General features: G+C 35.2%; 1 protein-coding gene across 4 annotated transcripts in view; it reads right to left on the minus strand.

The window, feature by feature from the left end:
* Nucleotides 1–1,057: 1,057 nt before the first annotated feature.
* Nucleotides 1,058–23,138, minus strand: part of APLF (aprataxin and PNKP like factor) — a 108,387-nt gene continuing 86,306 nt past the window's right edge. Inside the window, exons 9-11 of one of the 4 annotated variants that reach the window (XM_063616836.1) lie at nt 14,012–14,058; nt 3,198–3,381; nt 1,058–3,069 (exon numbers count right to left, since the gene is read on the minus strand). In XM_063616836.1, coding sequence (XP_063472906.1) covers nt 3,066–3,069; nt 3,198–3,381; nt 14,012–14,058 — 235 coding nt within the window. In that variant the 3' untranslated portion in view covers nt 1,058–3,065. Of the gene's footprint in view, nt 3,382–14,011; nt 14,059–14,600; nt 15,597–23,138 lie in introns of those variants that run through there. The other 3 variants (XM_055241842.2, XM_055241843.2, XM_055241844.2) reach the window with 3 other exon arrangements.

Raw genomic sequence — 23,138 nt, forward strand, 5'->3', positions numbered from 1 at the left:
GACTGGTCCCATTCTATCCACTATGTTATTTGAATGCTTGCCTCATTGCCTTTGTAAAATCTTTTACTGTAGATACCATTTCTTTTTCTTCTTTGTATCTTTCATGGTATTTAATAGTCATCGTCACTGAATGAATAAATATCCTATTGTCCAGAATAGATAGTAACCACCTTGAAAATAGGGACTCTGTGTTATTCTTTGAGTTGCTGACACCTAAGACAGTATCTTGGGCACAACAGAGTATAACTGTGGCTGTTTATGATGATAAAGTTTATTATGTATATTATATTAGGGTGGCCAATAATCTCAATCATAATTATTCTTTATCACTTTACTTTCAGTACATATTGTAGAGGTGCAGCTTTGTAGGCTAGGTTTATAGATTGGCAGGCAAAGATCCCCCTCCCCAACATGCACACACCATTATGGACTCCTAGCCAACAAAGAGACTGAATGGGAATGAGGTGGCCTCACAGAGCAGGGCTGGATGCAGCGTGCTGGTGGACAGCTTCCCCCTCAGTGAGGTGTGCTGGTGACACTGAACGATTAGTTGTAAGAAACTATCCATTTACTCTCAGCTTTACATCAACATTCTGGAATAATTATGCTCACAATCTAACTGCTTTCATTACAATGAATGTTTAGGATCCTCTAGTTCTAGAAACTCAGTATCAACAGGGCCATCCTCAACCAGGGGAAAACACCAAAGTCAGTGTTCAAGTGTCCCCCAAAACTCTTCAGGTCTCCAGTTTCCCAGGGTCCTAGAAAACCCATCCCCCCTCAAAAGTTTCGCCAAAAAATATTTGCTTTTAAAATTAGGCACATAGGTGAGAAATGTATATATGATAATTTTTACCACGGCAAAGGAGGCTGGGATATAGTTTAAGTTCCATGAACACCATGACAGGGAGAATTGGCTCTTATCCACTGTATAGAACAGCAATTAATTTAAAAAATCAAGCTTTGTTAATGGTGCTCTTGAGACCTCTGACAGCCTAATGTTACCGGTTTTCCCTCTGTTTTGGAAAACACAGATCTAAACACAGTCCAATTACACTTCAGTCAATTAAGCTATACGTTTATTTATACAATAGGTATAATCAAAAGTGTCTTCAGGATGATTATGAAAGTTGCATTAAAACTGTATCCTAAAAAGCAGTTACCGTGAACTAAGAATATCCTTTGATAGTAAATATTTTTTTCCTTCTAAAAGACGGGTATTACTCTTTGCATTCCTTTTTTGTGACAGATTTATTGAAATACATAGTTCACATGCAATGAAATCTACCCTTTGAATGTGTACGATGCATTGTTTGTTATGTATTTACAGAGTTGTGCAACCATCACTGCCATCTAATCTTAGAACATTTTTATCACTCAAAAGGAAATCCTATACTCATTAGCAGTCACTCCCCATTCTTCCTCCCCAAGTCCCTGGCAACCACAAATTTGCTTTCTGTCTTTATGGATTTGCCTGTTTTGGAAATTTCATATAAATGAGTTCATACAGTATGTGGCCTTTTGTGTCTGGCTTCTTTACTTGCCTTCGAGGTTCATCTATGTTGTAGCATGGATCAGTACTTTATTCCTTTTTATGACCAAATAATATTCCATTGCACAGATATACCACGTTTTGCTTATCCATTCATCAGTTGATAGACATTTGGGTGTTTACACTTTCTGGCTGTTAACAATAATGCTTCTATTGACATTGTGTACAGTTTTTCTGTGGAAATGTTTTCAATTCCTTTCGGTATATACCTAGGAGTAGATTAAGTAACACTTCAAGGATTAAGTTAGTGACAGGGATGAGAATAAGTTAAATATTACATTCGTAGATTTGTTATACTACCAAGGCCAAAGGGGCATTATAAGGGGAAAAATAGTTCCCAAATAATAGTAAGACATAAAAATCAGAATAATAGGTAATAGTCTAGAGAAATGTTTATCTTATTCTTGTTCCAGTTTAAGTAAATATTAAATATTGTACAATTACTGGGAGATATATTTTAAAGCAATAAGAAAATAATATTATAAATATGTTTGATCTTTTAAGATATAAATTTTTAGGTTCCTTTAAAGTAGAAAATAATAGCATTTAACAAAGATTCTTTTGGCTTAGTGATTTATGATTTCAGTAAATATCTCCTGCTCTGTGTACACAACCCAACTGTTATTAAAGATTCTAAACTACATTTTAACAATTCAAAGTCACTTAATATGAAGAGCATTATAGGGCTTAAAGTAGTTTCAGAACAGAAATACAGAAAGATACTTCATAAAACTGGAGAATAAGTAGTTTCTTCTTGATATGGGAGGCCAGAATCTTGAACTTTCAACTGGCAAACAACTTGCTACTTTCATCTGAGGTCAAAAAAACTAAGGCAAAACTAATGCCATTTGAGAAAGTTATGTCATTTCTCTATTCTTAATATAAAGACAGCACATTGAGAGTTAAAATAATCAGCTAGGACTTTAGTTTGAAAAAAAAGTCAAGTTTTTTTATTTTTTTTACTTTTAAATTCAAACATACAGTAAATTGCAGATGTGGAACACAAAATAACATTCCCTGCATGGTGAACATTTCTCTTCTACAGCCTAGTTGAATCTATTTTCAGTACCCATTTGGAACCAATCTTCCCAAGTTTTGAAGGATAAAAGTAGTAAGTGAAATTGCAAAGCTCACATCTAAGGTACTAGAAAAAAACCACCATTATGTAATGGCAGCATTTTTTAAAGCCTGGTTCTGCTTACAGAATTACTTCAGTAACAATGAAAAGAGGCATGTTTTCATGTAATTTGCCTGGTTATACTTGCAGAGTACTCCATAATCTTTGGAAAAAAATTTAAAAAGACCAAAGTTTTGTGCAACCTATGGCTTTTACTTTTTATTACCAATATACAAAGTACATAAAAAATATCCATTTTTACTCTACCTTCTCTGTCTTCCTATTTCCAGATGCTTTAAGTAGGAAAGAAAAGGCAAGGCAACAAAAAATTCCATCTATTATACTGAAGGCTGACGTTTCAATGTCTCATTTGTAAACAGTCAGTAGTAAAAGTCATTAACTATCAAAAGAAGGAAAATAACTGTCACTTAAGTACCTCCTTAGTTCATAAATGTTTTCCCACAAAGAAAAAGTAAATGTAAGGCATATACGACTACAGAAGTTAGTTACTATTTTCTTTTCATAAACCTTTTTGCTTCTTTCAAAAGCTCTTCCACATCTTCCTTCTCTTCATCTTCCTTTCCTGGTTCCCAGTCAGAATCTTCATCTGTTGGCTCATAGTCTTCCTCCTCATCATCTAGAAAGCTGTCGTTCAGGTCATACTCATTGGGTTGCCCAATATTATCATTATCTTCATCTAAAACATTTCTCACTGCAAAACCAAAGATTGGTACACAACACATCAATCGCCACTCAACCTGGGATGACAGACATCTACCTATAAAATGTCTTTCTGCATCCAGAGAATTAATTTTATTAATGCACAGCTTACCACTACAAATTTCTGGAAAGGGCACTAAAATGATGTTTTGTTATTTATCATTCTAACTTTTCCTACCATGAGGCTCCTGAAACTAAAATGACCCCTGAGATTAATAATAATGGTTCCTTAATCTCATAATCATATTCACAACATCCCATCTTCCCATGTGGTAGAATGTATTTTTGTCCCAATTATTCACTGCCCCTTCCTGTGATATGATTATACTTCCTCACTTCTCAGTGATTGCCCAAAGAAATGTGAGTGGAAATAGTGTGTGTCACTTCCAAAATGATGCTTTAAGACTCTTTCTCTGGTTCTGCTATTGCCATTTCCCCTCTGCCACAAGAATAGCATGTCCCAGATAGAGGCTGATCCCTCAGTCTGGATTCCAGGAGGAGAATACACATGGCACAGGGCCACAGCCAATTCACAGCTGCAATAAGGAGAAATACACTTAAATAAGTGTATTTATTGTTATAAAGCACTGAAATTTAGAAATGTTTGTTATCACAGCAAACCTAGCAAAAGCTTACTGACGCATCAGGGCGTGAGCTTAGATACTTTGGAAAGTTTAGTTTTATAGGTCTAAGATATTCTTACAGTTCACGTTTCAATAAGATTAGGATTGCCATAATAATAGACATTAGAATTTACAGATTTCTAAGTAATATTATAATACTAGAATTCTTCTGTCTCCAAATTCATTTCTTCCCCGATCCTACTCCTTCCACAGTGAGCTACAGAGTTGCTTTAAAATAAAGCAGTGAAAGACTCTAGGACAGTGTGGAACATTTAAGAAACAATTAGGAAGATTTTATCTAGAAATCTGAATGGCAGAGGACAGTCCCTAATGAACAGCAAATGTATAGGTTAAAAACATTAATGTCTGTACTTTAGTATATACTTTGGTTAACATCTTTCTAAAATGTTCACATACAACATATAGTTATAATTTTAAAAATAAAGTCAATGAATTGGGAAAAATGAGAAAAATGACAAAGGAAGTAATATATCTGTCCTTTTAACTCTTATAGCCCAATACATTTATATTTTTCTTAATATCAGTACTCATTCCAGAAGGGATTTGAGACAGCTTATAATAATAAAATGCTAATAAACGTAGAAACCAAAAACATAAAAAGCAGAATATACATATGATAACCTCAATTTTTAACACAATTATTAAAAATAGAGCATCGAATTTATCCCCAAGATTCTTGGTAGCCAAGGCTAAAAAGGCAATATAATAACTTGCCCAATTCTCATTATAGTAGGAAGCTTACCAGTTCCTTAAGGAAAATCTTGCATTACATATATCTGTATATACAGCTTCTGTAAACATCTTCAGGGCATGTTTTATGTCTAATCTCAGTTACCCATATTTTTAAAATAATAAAATGCATTTTTAAAAAATTGGAAGGCAGTTTGCAGTCGGGAAAGGGAGTGAGAAGGAAAGAACATCAATATCTCTGTTTTTGTCTATTTTCCTCTTGGAAGTACCTTATACACATAACTTTTTTTTCTAAGATGTGAATGCACATGATCATATAACATGTCCTAATGATATCTCAATAAACAGTTTCCTTTCAGATTCAGAAATCACTTACCAGCTTTACAAGAAAAACAGATATAAAGGTGAAACAACTCCAGGTTCTCTGCTCACTTCATTGGCTGCTCCTTCTCAATTTTCTTTGCTGGATTTTCCTCATCATCCTAATCTCTAAATTTTAGAGCTGGAACCTCTTCTCTAACTCACTCCTTAGATGATTCCATCCAGTCTTATGTCCTAAATTCCCAAATTCACATCTTAAGCCCTGACCTACTGCCTTGAATTCCAGACTCATTTATCTGGATACTTAAGCATTATCTGTACTTGGCACCAGGAATATAACATTTCCAGTACATAACTCTTTAGTTGCTTCACCCAGATCTGGTCATTCTATTTATCAGTTTTGAATATATCACTTCTCTAATCATCCAACCATCTAGTTGTTTTAGCAAGAAATCTTGTAGTCATCCTTTAATATCCCTTACCGAGAACCCAACATCTAATACCTCAAAAGATCTTGTTAGCTTTACCTGCAAAGTAAATCCACCACTTCTCATCACATCCACTCTAATGCCCTGGCCCCAATACTATCATTTTCTTCCTGGATCCAATATCCTCCTAACTGGCTCTCTTGCTTCCATTCTAGTCTATTCTTCACACAAAAAAGTCAGAAAACCTTCTAATGGCTTTCTGTCTCACTCTAAATAAAATCTAAAGTCTTTATTTACAGGTCTCAGCTTTGAAGACTCTACTCAACTAGCCCACTAGTAGTTTTCTGATCTCATCCTATGCCATTCTGTTTACTCACACTGTTCCAATTCTATTTGCTCTTTGCTATTCCTAGAACAGTCCAAGCATGGTCTTCACCAGGGATTTTAAATTCTTGATTCCCAATGCCTGACATATTCTTCCTTAGATAATCACCTGGCTTGCTCCCTCCTCCAAGCTTTGGCTCCAATGTCAAATTATCGGAGTGCTTCTTTTACCATCCTATCTGACATGGAATTCCCCATACCATGTACACACCCTTGCTATTCTGTCCTCCTACACAGCCTATTTTTCTTCTAATTATCAACACATGACATCAAATAATTGCTTATGTGTGCACTGCCCATCTGTGTACAATTCTGCAAGAGCAGGGCTTTGTTTCTACTGTGTCCTGGGAGCACTTAATAAATATATTTTTTGAATATATCAATGAATGAATAAATGAACAATTTGCAAATCAACTACTGAACATCTTTAGTTTTACAGAAACCCTTCTTATTTTAGCCTACACTTTTGATCACTAGCCTGCCAGTCAATATAATGAATTACATAAAAGACTTTAATTCTGCTAAATGAAGCCTCAGTGAACCCTGGAAATATTTAGCAACTTATTAAGAAGCCTCGTTTGTTGAGGCAGTAAGACCACATTAATCAGAAGAATTTTGTTTGTTTACTCAGAAAAAAGTTTATATCTATCATCACTTACATTTTATGTTTACCTTTACACATTCATTTTCTTCTAACAGGAAGTCCAGAATCTAACAAAACCATCTGTAACAGAATTCAACGTGGCTAGTAGCCAAATTTAATCCACCTTAACTCACATGGAACAGGTACTTTATACTTTAAGTGAAAACACTTGAAGAGCCAAGTCATGACATGAGCACAAAGTCAGCTCTAGAATTCAGCTCTGTGTCCTTTGTTAGTGGTGTCACACAGATCCTTCATAACAGGGTTGTAAATGCTGACATGTGATTATCTTTGTGGGACCAATTATTTAATAGATTATACAGTGGAAAATTCAATTAATAACTTTAAATATTATATAAAACAAATGCTACCTAGATGACTTCCCTTTTTAAAAAATTGCTGGTAGAGTCTGAAGGTATTTTTAGAGAAATATCCAATTCTGCCTTTCAGTGTAACTGGGCCAAAAAAAAAATTAAATTTTACTTACCTGGAAAATACTCTGAATACTGATTTTTACAATGACACACGTATTCTCATTACAATATTCCCAAGTAAATTTATCTTAGAAAGCTTTTTTTTTTTTTTTTTTTTAATTTGGGTTAACACTTCTAAGTCCAGGTAAACTTGAAAGAAATAAGTCTTTTCTCTATTTTTGCCTAGAATGCTTATAAATTTCTTCCTGTTAGTTACTGCTGCTCTCATTTGATTGTCTATGAGAACCTGAAGTTGTTCTGGCTTTTTATCTGTTTTTATTGTAAAGCTGTTAAGTGATTTCTGAATCTGAAAGGAAACAGTCTATTGAAATATCATTAGGACATGTTATGTGATAATGTGCATTCACATCTTACCCAACAAAAAGTCTCTTTAAAATAGCACAATTTAAGAGAAAGAGGACTAGACCAGGGGTTAGAAGTCTAACTATCTGTGTTATAAATGAGCTCATGACAACGAACAAGTCACTTAACCTAATGGAAATTACTTTTTTTTTTTTTTTTGAGACAAGGTCTCGCTTTGTTGCCCAGGCTGGAGTGCAATGGCACAATCTCGGCTCACTGCAACCTCTGTCTCCCGGGTTCAAATGATTCTCCTGCCTCAGCCTCCTGAGCAGCTGGGATTACAGGCCCCCACCACCATGCTCAGCTAATTTTTATATTTTTAGTAGAGACGGGGTTTCATCATTTTGGTCAGGCTGGTCTTGAACTCCTGACTTCAGGTGATCCACCCGCCTTGGCCCCCCAAAGTGCTAGGATTACAACTAACTCCAGAGTTCTAATTTTAAGGCCACAACAGGAACCTTCATTTTCTCTACAAATCAGTGAAGTAAAATGAAATGTAGACAGGGATTGTCAGCTTGACTAGAAGCCAGCACTGGAGAAATAAGCTGTCACTGATTTGTAAACACTGATGGGTAATGCTGAACTACCATGGTGATGAAAAATAACTTTTAGAAAAAATAATAAACTCTTTAACATGTTTAAAACAACATATTATTTATGGGATTAGAATGTGGTAATTTCTGATTTTTTATATACGCAGAGGAATTTATAATATGAGAATGACAATTCTAAATGTTCTTCTGATATTTCTTTTACAATTTAAAATTTCACCATTAGTTCTTATCCCAAGAACTAAGTCTTCAAACTACTGTAGAGTATACTGTGTGACATACATGCCAGAAGAAATGTTGATTTTGCCTGGAGAAAAATCTTTACAAATTGCAGTGTTTTGTTCTGTTTTGTTGAGACAGGGTGTTGCTCTGTTGCCCAGGGTAGAGTGCAGTGACACAATCATGGCTCACTACATTTTTGACAATCTGGGCTCAAGTGATACTCCCACCTCAGTCTCCCAAGTAGCTGGGGACACAGGTGTGCCCATCACAACTGGTTAATTTTTTTAATTTTTTGTAGAGACGTGGTCTCTCACTCTGTTGCCCAGGCTGGTCATGAACCCCTGGGCTCAAGCGATCCTCCTGCCTTGGCCTCCCAGAGTGCTGGGATTACAGGCATGAGCCACCACACCCAGCCAAACTGCAGACTTTTACCAATAGTTTTTTGGTGTTAGATCTAAGATGACAGGTGCTTCACAGCAGATTAATAGCTTAACATTGGCCGGGCGCGGTGGCTCACGCCTGTAATCCCAGCACTTTGGGAGGCCGAGGCGGGCGGATCACGAGGTCAGGAGATCGAGACCACCGCGAAACCCCGTCTCTACTAAAAATACAAAAAATTAGCCGGGTGTGGTGGCGGGCACCTGTAGTCCCAGCTACTCGGAGAGGCTGAGGCAGGAGAATGGCGTGAATCCGGGAGGCGGAGCTTGCAGTGAGCCGAGATAGCGCCACTGCACTCCAGCCTGGGCGACAGAGCGAGACTCCGTCTCAAAAAAAAAAAAAAAAAATAGCTTAACATTGATAATTCTTCATGTTTTATTTTCTTTTACTTTCTATTAAATCTTAGGACTAATTAGGATGTTAATTTTTATTAAGTAAATAAATATTTTGCCTCAGTATTCCTAAAGATGAAAATTTACTATATCTACAAGAACAAACATTTTTAGTAATGCTTCATTTTACTATTAAAGACTAATTTTTTAAAATGTACTAAGCAATTAGTTGGAATTCATATTTTAGCTTTTGTATATTTCTGATCTACTTTATTATATATAAAGTTCATTTCTTTTTATAATTCCATTGCATCAGGCTTTCTCATATTCCATATTCTCTTAGCTTTCCACACATTAAGCAGTAATTTATAGAATTTCATGTAAATCCCACTAAGCCTCCTTAACAGTTTTCTTTCTAGATCTTTTAGTTTCAACTTCTGAATAAAAAAGTATATATAAGCACATACATGTATACAATTGTAGAAATAGAGAAATGTTAAAGTAGCCATCAGTGGAACATTCTAAATTTTCACAAATGGTATCAATGACCTAGAATAATACATATCGCATAATAATAGAGGCCAGAAAGGAGGACCCCAATAATTAGATAAAATATTGATGATAATTTCCTTTAAATGTTGTCAACAGGTGAGGCAGCTAAAAAAGAATAAAATTCTTCACAGAATTGGAAAAAACTACTTTAAAGTTCATATGGAACAAAAAAGAGCCCGCATTGCCAAGTCAATCCTAAGCCAAAAGAACAAAGCTGGAGGCATCATGCTACCTGACTTCAAACTATACTACAAGGCTACAGTAACAAAAACAGCATGGTACTGGTACCAAAACAGAGATATAGACCAATGGAACAGAAGAGCCCTCAGAAATAATACCACACATCTACAACTATCTGATCTTTGACAAATCTGAAAAAAACAAGAAATGGGGAAAGGATTCCCTATTTAATAGGTGGTGCTGGGAAAACTGGCTAGCCATATGTAGAAAGCTGAAACTGGATCCCTTCTTTACACCTTATACAAAAATTAATTCAAGATGGATTAAAGACTTAAATGTTAGACCTAAAACCATAAAAACCCTAGAAGAAAACCTAGGCAATACCATTCAGGACATAGGCATAAGCAAGGACTTCATGTCTAAAACATCAAAAGCAATGGCAACAAAAGCCTAAATTGACAAATGGGATCTAATTAAACTAAAGAGGTTCTGCACAGCAAAAGAAACTGCTATCAGAGTGAACAGGCAACCTACAGAATGGGAGAAAATTTTTGCAATCTACTCATCTAACAAAGGACTAATATCCAGAATCTGCAAAGAACTCAAACAAATTTACAAGAAAAAAAACAAACAACCCCATCAAAAAGTGGGCAAAGGATATGAACAGACACTTCTCAAAAGAAGAGATTTATGCAGCCAACAGACACATGAAAAAATGCTCATCATCATTGGCCATCAGAGAAATGCAAATCAAAACCACAGTGAGATACTATCTCACACCAGTTAGAATGGCGATCATTAAAAAGTCAGGAAACAACAGGTGCTGGAGAGGATATGGAGAAACAGGAACACTTTTACACTGTTGGTGGGACTGTAAACTAGATCAACCATTGTGGAAGACAGTGTGGCGATTCCTCAGGGATCTAGAACTAGAAATACCATTTGACCCAGCCATCCCATTACTGGGTATATACCCAAAGGAATATAAATCATGCTGCTATAAAGACACATGCACACATATGTTTACTGCAGCACTACTCACAATAGCAAAGACTTGGAACCAACCCAAATGTCCAACAATGATAGACTGGAGTAAGAAAATGTGGCACATATACACCATGGAATACTATGCAGCCATAAAAAAGTATGAGTTCATGTCCTATGCAGGGACATGGATGAAGCTGGAAACCGTCATTCTCAGCAAACTATCGCAAGGACAAAAAAACAGACACCACATGTTCTCACTCATAGGCAGGAACTGAACAATGAGAACACTTGGACACAGGAAGGACACAGGCCCACACCAGGGCCTGCTGTGGGGTAGGCGGAGGGGGGAGGGATAGCATTAGGAGATATACCTAATGTAAATGATGAGTTAATGGGTGCAGCACACCAACATGGCCCATGTATACATATGTGACAAACCTGCACGCTGTGCACATGTACCCTAGAACTTAAAGTATAATAAAAATATATATATATTAAAAAATAAATAAAAAATAAAAAAAAGAATAAAACAAAATCTTCCTGGTACTGGTTACTTTTGCATTCAATAACTTGTACAAAAATTGTAGCACTCTGAAAAAGTGTGGAGAGTTAAATAAAATTTTAAACCAATTATATATACAAGAAACGTAACAAATGACAGGAGTCAAACCTACAAGAAACAGAATGCACTATATAAACTGTTACATGTATAGAAGAACCCTATAGATGAAAGTGTTTTAGGGGTATTACAAATCAGAAATTAAAGAGTAAGAGTTTAATGTAGTTATTTTAATGTTGGCACTATATTAATAATTGTATTATCTTGTTATATATGTTCTTATGATACCCCCACTTCAAATTCAACATGTTTAAATGAAAGCAAAAACAACAAAGCTCCCCAGTTCACCCTATTCTCTATCATGTGTCTTCTCCAGTCTCCTGATAATGTGTACTATAAACCTGAGTCATCCTGACTTCATTTACCTCATCCCCATATCACAGCCAACTGATTAGTTGGTAAATCCTCTTGATTCATCCTACAAAAATCCCTCTTGTATCCAATCCAACCTCTTCATGTTCATGAAGGCCGCCCTAGTTCTAGCCCTTCATTCTACCTAACTAATCTCCAAGCTTCTCCTTCTCTAATTCAAACTGTTTATCACCAGCTTGATTTTGGTAAAATATTGGCTCATCATTATTTGCCAAAGTGCCCATGTCTTTGGTCTGGCTGTTGAGAGCTTCCATAATCTAGCTTCAGTACACCCTTTTAGCATCATCCACAGTAGCTATAGAGACTTTCCACATCAATTAAAACGATCCACTTGCTAACTCCAACTACAACACTTCTACCTTGATGTCTTTGATTGATCTATTACTCACTTTGCCTGTGATGTCCTATACCAACCTCCCACACAGCAAAGAAACAAAGGTGATTGAAATCCTACCATCTTAAAGGCCAACTTTTACTTAAAATTCTCATATCAAGTCTACCTGATAATCCCCAGCAGAAAGTACTCCCTCCCTTTCCCTGGAGATTTCAGAGCATCTCACGGCAGAGGGGAGACCCAGAGCTGGTTCCCATAACCACAATTATGAGCCGGCTCTCATCTCTCTGTAGCTTTGCTCACATGGAAGACATTAAACAAAGGAATATGTGAATGTGTGAGTAAATGAATCAATACATAGCTGAGATCAAGATTTGGGGGTACTGTTAAATTTTAATGATTTGGGATACAAGAAAAACAAGTATGTTAGAATTCTGTATTAGGTATCTCTGAATCAGAAAAATACAATGATACCTCAACATTTAATATCTGAAATACTCAAAATCCCCAATTTTTAGATTTTGTAGGGTAAGAGATGTTCTGACTATATTGCCACATAGCAACTTCTGAAAGTACATTAAAAATATAAGACTAAACCTATAGCCTTAAACTTATTCCTTTAAAATATCTGTACTTCTATTAAAAATGATCTTTTCAATAAAGTTTTCCTTTAAAAAGTTAATTGTCCTAAAATATGTTCTTCATTCAAAAAATACTTCAATAATTTCAAGAAATTTTTCAACAAAAATTCAGATATTTTTAACTATGCTATATGATGTGTAGTCATAGTTTTTAGATAAATATTTCCTATTTCTATAAAGTTATATAAATGTGTCAAATGCTCTTGCATGGGACAATGCTACAATTTGTCAACAATATATACTTTGAATCAAATACAATTACATTATTGCTAGAAAGGAAGACTTTATTAAACTACCATAACTGCCACACCATGAGATATGACCACAGTAAAGAAAGTATAACATATAACATGTAACCTCCATACTATGTTAGCTCAGATAAAGGGAATATTTTTATGTCTGGAGTACTAAAGCACTAAAGTGTGTTTCAATAAGAAATGTCAAATGGAATTCCCTTATAGTGAAATCATTTACTTTCATCACTTACTTGATTACAAGTCAGCTGTTTGTATGCACATATAAATGCAAGTGAGCACAGCCTTGATAGTATGCATTTTATTTTCTCACTCTGTGAGCAGAAATATTATGTGCTGATTCAGCCTCTGTTTTATATGAATGATATGAAAAAGCCAGATTTTATTAAAGAATAAAAATACAGTTTAGAAGCATAACAAACAGAAGGTAAAACAGATTGAGGTAAGTAGGACAGAAGGACATTTGATGGTTGCTTCTCTGGTGTCTCTCCCCCCTCCTACCTTCCTCAAAGCTCTAGCTTTTATTGGAGACGGCTGTGGTTCTGACGAAGGTGACTCCATTCTGGTTTCAGGAGTGGTACAAACTAATCAGTGGCCACGGTGATTGGATCAAGGTTAAGACTGTGATCTAATCCAGCAATGAAAAGTGAATTTTCTGATTTTTCCTAGGAATCATGAGGGTCAAAGTGTTTATGCTCTTTATGGGTGATTATCGTCCCAGCTGAATAAGGACACATAAAGTCCCTCATCGGAAGAGGAGCCAGCCTTAGGATGATAATGACCCCTCTAAAGACAGAATGAAGGAAAAAATTGGGTCTTTGGGGACACTATTGACATTATTAATGAGCCAAAGCAATATAGCTTATCTAAATCCAGCCCTAGCTCTGGACGTTTTAGTTATAGAAGTCAATTATCATTTAGGCCAGTTTGAGATTTTATTTTCAGGTACTGGTAAACAAAAGAATCCTAAGAGATACAAGGCAAATATATATTGTGGACAATGGGGAAAGCATTTGCTATATAAAGGGGTCACAGTTGTTTTTTTTTAATATACAAAAAATCATTAAAATCAGTAATTCAACAAATTCACAGAAGCAGAGATTTTAAAATATTTTCATAATAACTGGAAACTAGGTTTAACAGGAGAATCATTTAAAGGTTTCATTTTGAATTTTCTGAAGTAAAATTACTTACCTGGAAGTGTACTATGTCTATATTCTATCTTGTGCTGGGGATTCTTCCTGAAAGAAGAATGCAAAAATAAAAGAGCTAGTCTTCCAATTACTAAAAGTTGATGACTATTTACACTAAACTAGAACACTGACTAACTTACAAATAATCTTAGGACCCAACAGGCCTCTTATGAAAAAGCATTTGTTGTTTAATTACAATATTTCCTGTGTGCCTACTCCATGCCAGGCACATTTCTAGATGCAAAGATAGAGTGATGAAGAAGACAAAGTTCTTACCTTGAGAACTTATACTCTAGAAAGATGGAAAAGACAAAATATATATTTCCAAAATATATCATATTTTTAAACTGTCATGTATCACATATATACAAATATAAAATAGAATCCAAAACTCATGACACAAGCATCAAATATGTATTAAGTATGTATGTGCATACAGTATTAAAAAATTCTAAGGCTCTTCTTGAATCTAAAGAAAACAGTATTCTTTCAAAAGAACACCGATAACTTGTTATGAAAAAACACAAAAGTTAATTTTGTTGATAAATTCAGATAACATATTCTGAAGTCAAACAAAAAAAAACATTCTGGAATCAAACAAAAAGTGTTTGAAGATCTATTTTTGATTATACATACTTACGATCCCTTCTATTATTCTGTTAGTTAAACAAATGTTTGGGTACCCTATATGTACAAGACATTCTCCAAATGTCCCAGTAGTAAAATCCAAGGCAACAACAGATTCATCATGACCAAGCTGACTGGTACCCCTTTCTTATAAGTACCGCACGCTAACTGATTGTGCCACTGGAGCCACTAGTACCCCTTTCTTAGGGAACTGACAAAGCACAGCTGGGGTACACTAACAACAGATATGTGCTAAGGTGACAACTTTTGAATATACCTGTATCAGGAGTGATTATTTTTACATGACAAATGTTCATTTGTTCATTCAGCAAGTGAATGTTTCACTATATTCCGGCTCTAAGCAGGCACTGAGGATAAAATATTTAACCAGATACACATACATTCTTGCCCCTAAGGAGACAGAGTCTGGGGGCAGAAGCAAGGTAGACATTAAAGAATCATTTACTTCACTGAAAAATAAGAACATCTTCTGTGAAGATAGGAAATACTCCTTATAATATATCTTCTAGGGCACAGGAACTAAGTCAAACCTTAAATCTTCTCTTTCTCAGGCTAAATAACTTGTTCTTCATTTTTTTTTCTTTTCAATAGGGCAAGTAAGACAATTAAAAAAATTATATAACAGGTAAAATATGACTTTAAATTTTTCTATAAATCCTCCCATTCAACTTTATAATTCCACATCTACTGCAATGGACAAAAATGGCCAGTCTCAGGACGTGGATCTCTAGCCCCGAACCTAGTCTATGAGTCATAGGATGTAAATATGTACTAGGAATTATCTCAGAGCAGATACTTGCCTCCTCCAGGTGACAGATGAGCAATGTGAGCCTAAGGAGATGGAGTTCACGCCCAGGGTTTGTGCTTTCCAACTTGGGTAACGACCATATTAAGACAGACGTCCAGGCAAAATTATGGACTACATTCTTAAAATATCTCTGAAATAATCAGGTGATTAAATGTTCCACTTATAAATTCCTTTATGAGTCTATTGTAAAAAAATATACCCAACTGCTTTTTCACCATTTAAAAAAGTACAGTGTGTTTAAAATATTTCATAAAAATTATACTTTAAAAATATATTTTTTCCTGTGCCTTCGATACTATTGTGATATTAGTAAACAAAGTAAAATAAATAATTTCTAACAACATAGAACCATCTGCTTGAAAAATATTTGTCTTCTTGTTTCCAGCATTGCCTACTATATTTGCTCCAAATATTAACTTCCTTTATCTATCTATCTATCTATCTATCTATCTATCTATCTATCTATCTATCTATCTATCTATCTCACTTTCCATCCATCAATCCATCTATCTTAGAGACAGGTCTCACTCTGTTACCCAGGCTAGAGTGCAGGGCACAATCATAGCTCACTGCAGCCTCAAATTCCTGAGCTCAGGTGATCCTCCCACCTCAGGCTCTTGAGTACAGCTAGGACTGCAGGTATGGGGTCATTGAGCCCATCCTAATTTCCTGTCCCTCCATCGTAATTTGTTGGGCAATAGGGAAGTAATTATAAATACATAAATTTAAATTACTTGACAAAACCAAGAAAAATAGACTGTTATTGCTTTTGAGAGCTGTGACAATCATGAAATCTATTTTCCGAGATAGGTTTTAACTAGCGTTACTTTCAAGAGTTTCAACTGATAACCCTGGAGTCTTTGTAGCTATCCAACAGAACTTTTTGTGATGAGGGAAATTTGCTCTGTGTTGTCCAATAAAGCCACTAACTGTATGTGACTGTTGAGCACTTGAAATATGGGTAATAAAGCTGAGAAAATGAATTTTAAATTGTATTTAGTTAATTCACATTTAAATGTAAACAGCCACATGTGGCTAGTGGCTATCATATTGGACAACAGTTTTAATTCAAAAACCAAGAAAAGAGTGATCCTCTCTCCTCAGCCAAGATTAATTACAATTAATCCTCCTTAAACAAACAACCAAACACCCTCTTTCTTATGAAGTGATTCTCAAAAGAGGTAAACATTCTATAGGTAGAAATGCTATGATTCAAAGTATGAGGTTAGTGACTATAGTCAGAAAGACCCCATTAGAATCCTAACTCAGCCACCTCCCTGCAAGCTGTCTGAGCTTCAGTTTTCCCATGTGTAAAAGGGGGATAACAACAGAACCCATACTCACAAGAAACTGTTGTAAGGACTCATAAGATAATGCACAATAAGTCTTTAATCTAAGGGCTTGGTAGGTGGTAAATAAATAATGTTAGCCTTTGATCACTTCATTATTAGTTCAAGAAACAGTCACAGAATACTTATTACATGCCAGGCCTTATGTCAGTGTAACACTCATCCCTAATCTCTCTTCTTTCTGGTAACTTTTCCTACAATGCGAGCATTAAACACAGTGCAAAAGTGTAACTCCACAGTTAATTAAGGTCCTAATTCAACAGCTTTGAAAAGTGGAAAAAAGATTCTATACAAGATTGTGTGTTTAGCATAATTAACCCAAATTTGACCTTTTGATGAAAAAGAAATTTAAACTTGAAAAACAAATAAGCTGGACAACTTAGCTGTGATGAAGACAGCTGCAAATGAACAAAGCTATGGTGATGATTTGTGGGACGATCTTTCCTACTGACCATGCTGGTGCAGGTCACTGACTTAATTAAATTCAGTCTTTATTAAAGTATAATTAATGCTGGGCATCAGGAACGGAGAAAGATAAAAATGGGGAACATTAATACCAAAGATATTTTTCATCTTTACTTTAGAAAAAATGGTTACTAGTCATTTGAGATTATTTTCAGTAACATTTTATTTTGAAAAAATTTCATACCTACTCTAAAAAGCAGGCAAGACTAGTACACTGAAATTCCATATAGCTTCATCAAGATTTTTCAAGTGTTAACATTCTATATGGGTGTCTTACTGTTATCATCTATCTATAATCATTTGAGATTAAGGCTTTTCCTCCTTCTTTTAATGTATGTTTCCTTCAGCCAAGCAGTTCTCTTTTCCTGCTATGCCCTTAACAGTTAAGTAGGATCATTGAAAAGTTAAATACGGTCTTAATTGTTTGCTACTTCAAAAGCTGCTTTAGAAATGCTCAAGTAACTAAATGTCAGGCTTTTTAAATAAAGTACAGTAATGAAACCTAAGGAGTTAGAGACTCAAGTATGGTTTAAGCACCAAATACCGATTAAACAACTGCTGACATCAGTTGTCAGGCTAGAAAGATTAAAAAGGAGAGTAACTTTTTAAAAAGAGAAGGTGAAAACAGAGTATCACAAAGTAGGGGAGTGGGGTTCAACTTAAAGTTTCAGAAGGTAGCTCCTCATTCTCTATTATCCTGGAAAACATTCCCAGTTGCACTCGCGTGCACCATCTACATCCGCCAACCTCACATCTTACTTAGGAAAAGGCAAGTCATTTCAGAATAAATGAACAAATAACTATGAAACAAGTGTTACATTTAATTATTCCAAAAAGGAAGAGCAGAAAATGTAATGTGAAATGTTATATTTTAAAAATGGGAAAAAATGTTCAGGTAAATGTACAGGTTTTCACCTGCATTAGAAGGGGAAAGTTGTTTGAGAATCTTCCATCCTTTCCTAGAACTTGCTCTTTACATAAAAAGACAGGTAAAATACTGTAATGTAGACCACAAGAAACTAGTTGAGTTGGTGTTTTTCAACCGGACACTGAACTTCCAACCTAAAGCAAAAGAAATAGTATCAATAAAACTTTGCCAGCTATTTCACTGAAAATGAAGGAAAAGAATATCTATGACAGGCTCAAAAATTTGCTATTGGGGTATTTATTCTCTTTGATGATAAACAGAACTCACAGAATAGATGGACATTAATAAGAAAATGAGCCCAAACAGAAGAGATAGTTTATCACACACAAAATCACACACTCAAAAACAAATTTTAGATATGTTTGGCTTACATAAAAATTTAAATGCTAAATTCAGTCTTCTGAAAGCTAAGTTCTTAAATTATCTTTTCCTTCAAGGTCCTTCATAATCTCAGTGCCAACCTTTATTAGCAGCTCAATCTTTTGCTTCTACTCTAGGGGAGTACTTTGTGATTCTTCCCCATTTTTAGGAACCTGTTCACAGCTTTTTTGCCAAGTATATTCTTCTAACTCTATACTACTACCTAAGTTCAAATCATATCTCTTTCATGAAAGTAACTTTGATAATCACTGGGAAATAGCTCCAGAATATATTGTCTATATTTACCACTTGGTACCTACCATGTCATTTCTTGTCCTGTCATCTAAATTTTCAGCACACACACAAACACACACTTGCACATATATGCATTATCTCTATCATCTGTCAAATGAGTGGCTGGAGGGCATGAGATTTTTCTTAAACTTTTTAATATCTTTCATAGCACCTACAAAAGTATCTCTCTCCAGCTGGTTTTCAATTACATTTTTCATAGATCAATCCATCTTCTAGAATATAATCAACTTTTTTCCTTCAAAACATGTTTTAAATTAAGCTTACACATGAGTTTTCAAAATGAGTTTTGTATCCTTTGACCAATACCTCTCCAACCCACCCCTCCTTCCAGCCTCTAGTAACCACCATTCTGCTTCTATGAGTGGGAAGTTCTTAGATTCCACATATAAGTGATACCATGTGGTATTTGCCTTTCTGTGCCTGGCATATTTCACTTAACATAATGTTCTCTAGGTTCATCTACCTTATCACAAACGATATCATGTCCATCTTTTTTAAGGCTGAATTGTATTCCACTGTGTATATATACCACATTTTCTTTACCCCTTCACCCACTGATGGACACTTACATGGATTCCATCATTTGCAACACAAACCAGAAGTTTAAAATTCTCATTGGTTGGAGTACAAAAAACAGTTTCTAATAATTTCTGGACTAAAACTTCCTCGAGTTTATGCTAATATTTATAATTTTTTATTTTTAGTAAACCCTAATCTATAGATTCCAATGATTTTCAGAAATCTACCCTTTGAAGAACAGTTTTTCTGTGGGATATATTCCAGAGAATGGCTATTCCCATCAGGTTAAAGATACTGTCAATGTGCTGAAATTGCTCTGCACTCACACCTATAAAGTTAACAATCAAAGTACTCATTAAATCTTACACAAACCCACGACTAAAATATGTCAGAATTTCCTGCCATTAACAATGCATATTACTTCCTCAGGAAACAATGAAAATATGACACTCATATTAATCAGACTCTATTGCAATCAGAGTCCTGAGATACAGACTGCTCTGCATTGTAAGACACTTAGCTCTAGTCAATCAATCACTCAGGTCAACCAGAAACACTAAGAGTCCTTCATAAACGCTGAAGATGTAGATGCCACAGTGTCTTGGGCCTGTTCTCATCTGGCAATTTAAACTTTGGGTCACCAGCATTATGTTGTGGAAGGGGCTCAGATTTCAGGAGCAGAAAAGCTGAGCCTAATTCAAACTCCACTGTTTATTGGTTGTACAAGTTAGGGCAACTCCTTTGAACCAACACTCTTTCCTCATCTGAAAAGGAGGGATAACACCGTCTAACCTCATATAAGATTGTTCTAAGGGTTAAAGTAGTGTGTATAAAAATCTGTATGCTATTAAGCATTTTAGAGATATCAGTTACTCAGATAGACATAAAAATCAATTTTACTTTAAGATATCCAACAATGGCTAGAAATCCTATGTGCTGGTAAAAGTCACTGTCAATTAATATTAAATAGCTGAATTTTTCCTTCAATAATATATAAAATTCCTGCTGAATATTTTCCCTGTCATATCTCACACATTTATATAATATTTTCTAACATCTGTCTATGCACATTCCATTTTCAAAAGTCAGCTATTTCATAACAAGGCAAAATACCTTTTGCATGTAACCCTAAGTCAAAGCTACATGGCAACTCCGTACAACTCTTCGGGGGAATATGAGCATTTGAAATAACTTTCAAAGGCAATGCCAAATTCCACCAGATCTTTTTCCTAACAATGAAGAGGATTACTTAATCAGAGCTCATTCATAAAAGATTTACATCAACGTTTTTCTCAAATGGCATTTTCTGTAACTCAGCCGGTCTCAAAGTCCTTTTTATTTTTTTCATTGTTAATTATTAACAGTTTGAGATCTAAACATAAAGCTATACAACCATAACCGCATCAGATTTTTGTGAGCTGTTATATTTTAAAATATGTACTTTCAAAAACATTATTCTGATTTTAATGATGTAGGTGTATAAGTAACAAAAAGTTTAGGTAATAGCATATTTAAATACTGTAAGGAACATGGTAGTTTATAAATTTTTCCATTATGACAAAGTTATAAATCTTGTAATTATAATAAACCAATGGAAAATTTGACCCTTTCTAATATTTCCTGATGATGCTCCTACAAACAATGTTTAAACAGAAATAAATAAAACAGTCCTATTGCCATCCATTTCACTCAAACTGTCTATCAATAAAAATTCACTGAATATCTACTATATGCCAAGAACTGCTCTAGTTTCCAGAGACTCAGTCAGTAGTAAACAAGCAGAGTCTCTGCTTTCATGGGGTTTATATGCTGGTGGATAAGACAGGAAACAAATATACATATATTTATAATTTCAGGAAGTGATTGCTATGAAGAAAAATAAACAGGGATATAGAGAGTGACTGAACATATAGGTAGAGAGGTCAGAGATGGCATTTCTGAGGAGGTATATCACATACATATCTGAAGGAAGAACACTTCAGGAAGAGGAAATAGCAAATGTCTACATTTGCTAAGGCCCTGATGTGAAAACAAGCTAGGATGTTGGGTAAAACACAAAAACATAATGAAGATTGATACACTTCAAGGGGTATGAGTAAAAACGAAAATAGTAGGAAATGAAGTCAGAGAACTTGTAAGTCATGATAAAGTTTGTTATAGGAAGCCACTGGAAAGTTATGAGTAAGAAGATAACATGAAACGACTTATCTTTAAAGAACTGCTCCGGTTGCTATGAGGAGAATGAACTACATGAGGACAAAAGAGAAAACAGGGATACTGGGAAACTACTGCAGTATTCCAGGCAAGAGAGGATGGTGGTTATGACTGGGGTGGTAGAGGGCAAAGGTAGAGGACCTATGAAATGAGCAGGTTCCTAATATATTTTAAAGGTTGAAATGGCAAGGACTGCTGATAGACTGAATGAGTGATGTGAAGGAGAGAGAAGAGTCAAAGGTGCTTCTTGGTGAAGCACCTGAATGCTATGTGAATGGTGGAGTCATTTACAGAGGTAAAGAACACTTGGGAAAGAGTTGTTTTCATGATAAAAATCAAGAGTTCTGACTTAGAGGTGGTAAGTTTGATCTACCTATTATACAAAGTGGAGGCACTTAAACATATGAATCTGAACCATTAAATTGAATTAGCTCACCTAAGAAATAAGAACAGAAAGGAAGAGATCTGAGAACTAAGCCCTGTGGCTCTGTAATATTTACAAGTAGGGAAGAAAAAGAGGAGACAGAAAAGAAGGCTAAGGAAGGGTAGCCAGGCACATAACTGAGCTGACTTTATGAATATGAAGACACTGCTCTCTGCTCTAGACCTCTCCATAGTGAATCGAGATCCCCCAGAGCACAAGCAATCCACCTCTGTAATTTTCATGCTTTCATAAGAAACTGAAACCCAGGAAAATCAACTAGCTGATGCAAAGTCATGCTACAGAATTAGCATAACCATAACTAGAACCTAAGTCTGCTAATTTAAAAACACTTTATCACTGTTATAAAGAAGTACCTAAAGATTAACTAGACAGTGGTAGCAACAACAGAATAAGTTTTCAGTTTTATTTACTTCCAAAGATTTGCTAACTTAACACCATGATTGTAAATGAACCTAAAGAACTGTTTGAAAACCAAACACCATATGTTCTCACTCACAAGTGGGAGCTGAACAATGAGAACACATGGACACACTGGGGGGAACAACACACACTGGGTCCTGTCGGTGGCAGGTGGTGGGGGCGTAGGCGGAGGGAGAGCATCAGGAAGAATAGCTAATGGATGCTGGGCTTAATACCTAGGTGATGGGTTGATCTGTGCAGCAAACCATCATGGCAAATGTTTACCTATGTAACAAACCTGCGCATCCTGCACATGTACTCCAGAACTCAAAATAAAAGCTGAAGAGAAAAAAAAACAGAACTGTTTTACATAAGCTCCTAGGTCAGTGACTAGAACATTTTAGATGCTCAATATTTACCCAGTGAAGAAATGAACATACTATATTTTTGTCCTATCAAAACAGTTTATCTTGCATTTTTGAAATTCAATATGTATTTTAAAACTTGAAGCAAAACCATAAATCCCATATTATCAAATATCTAGGTCTCAAAATCTAGAAGAAAAAGGAAAATGCTTAAATCTGGTCTTTATTAAATAAAAAACAAGTAAACCAGCATAAAATAGTAAAAAGTACTCACTTTGTTACCTGATAATCACTACAATTTACTATGTATGCC

Source organism: Symphalangus syndactylus, chromosome 14, assembly GCF_028878055.3.
Source record: "Symphalangus syndactylus isolate Jambi chromosome 14, NHGRI_mSymSyn1-v2.1_pri, whole genome shotgun sequence".
Taxonomy (NCBI): Eukaryota; Metazoa; Chordata; class Mammalia; order Primates; family Hylobatidae; genus Symphalangus; species Symphalangus syndactylus.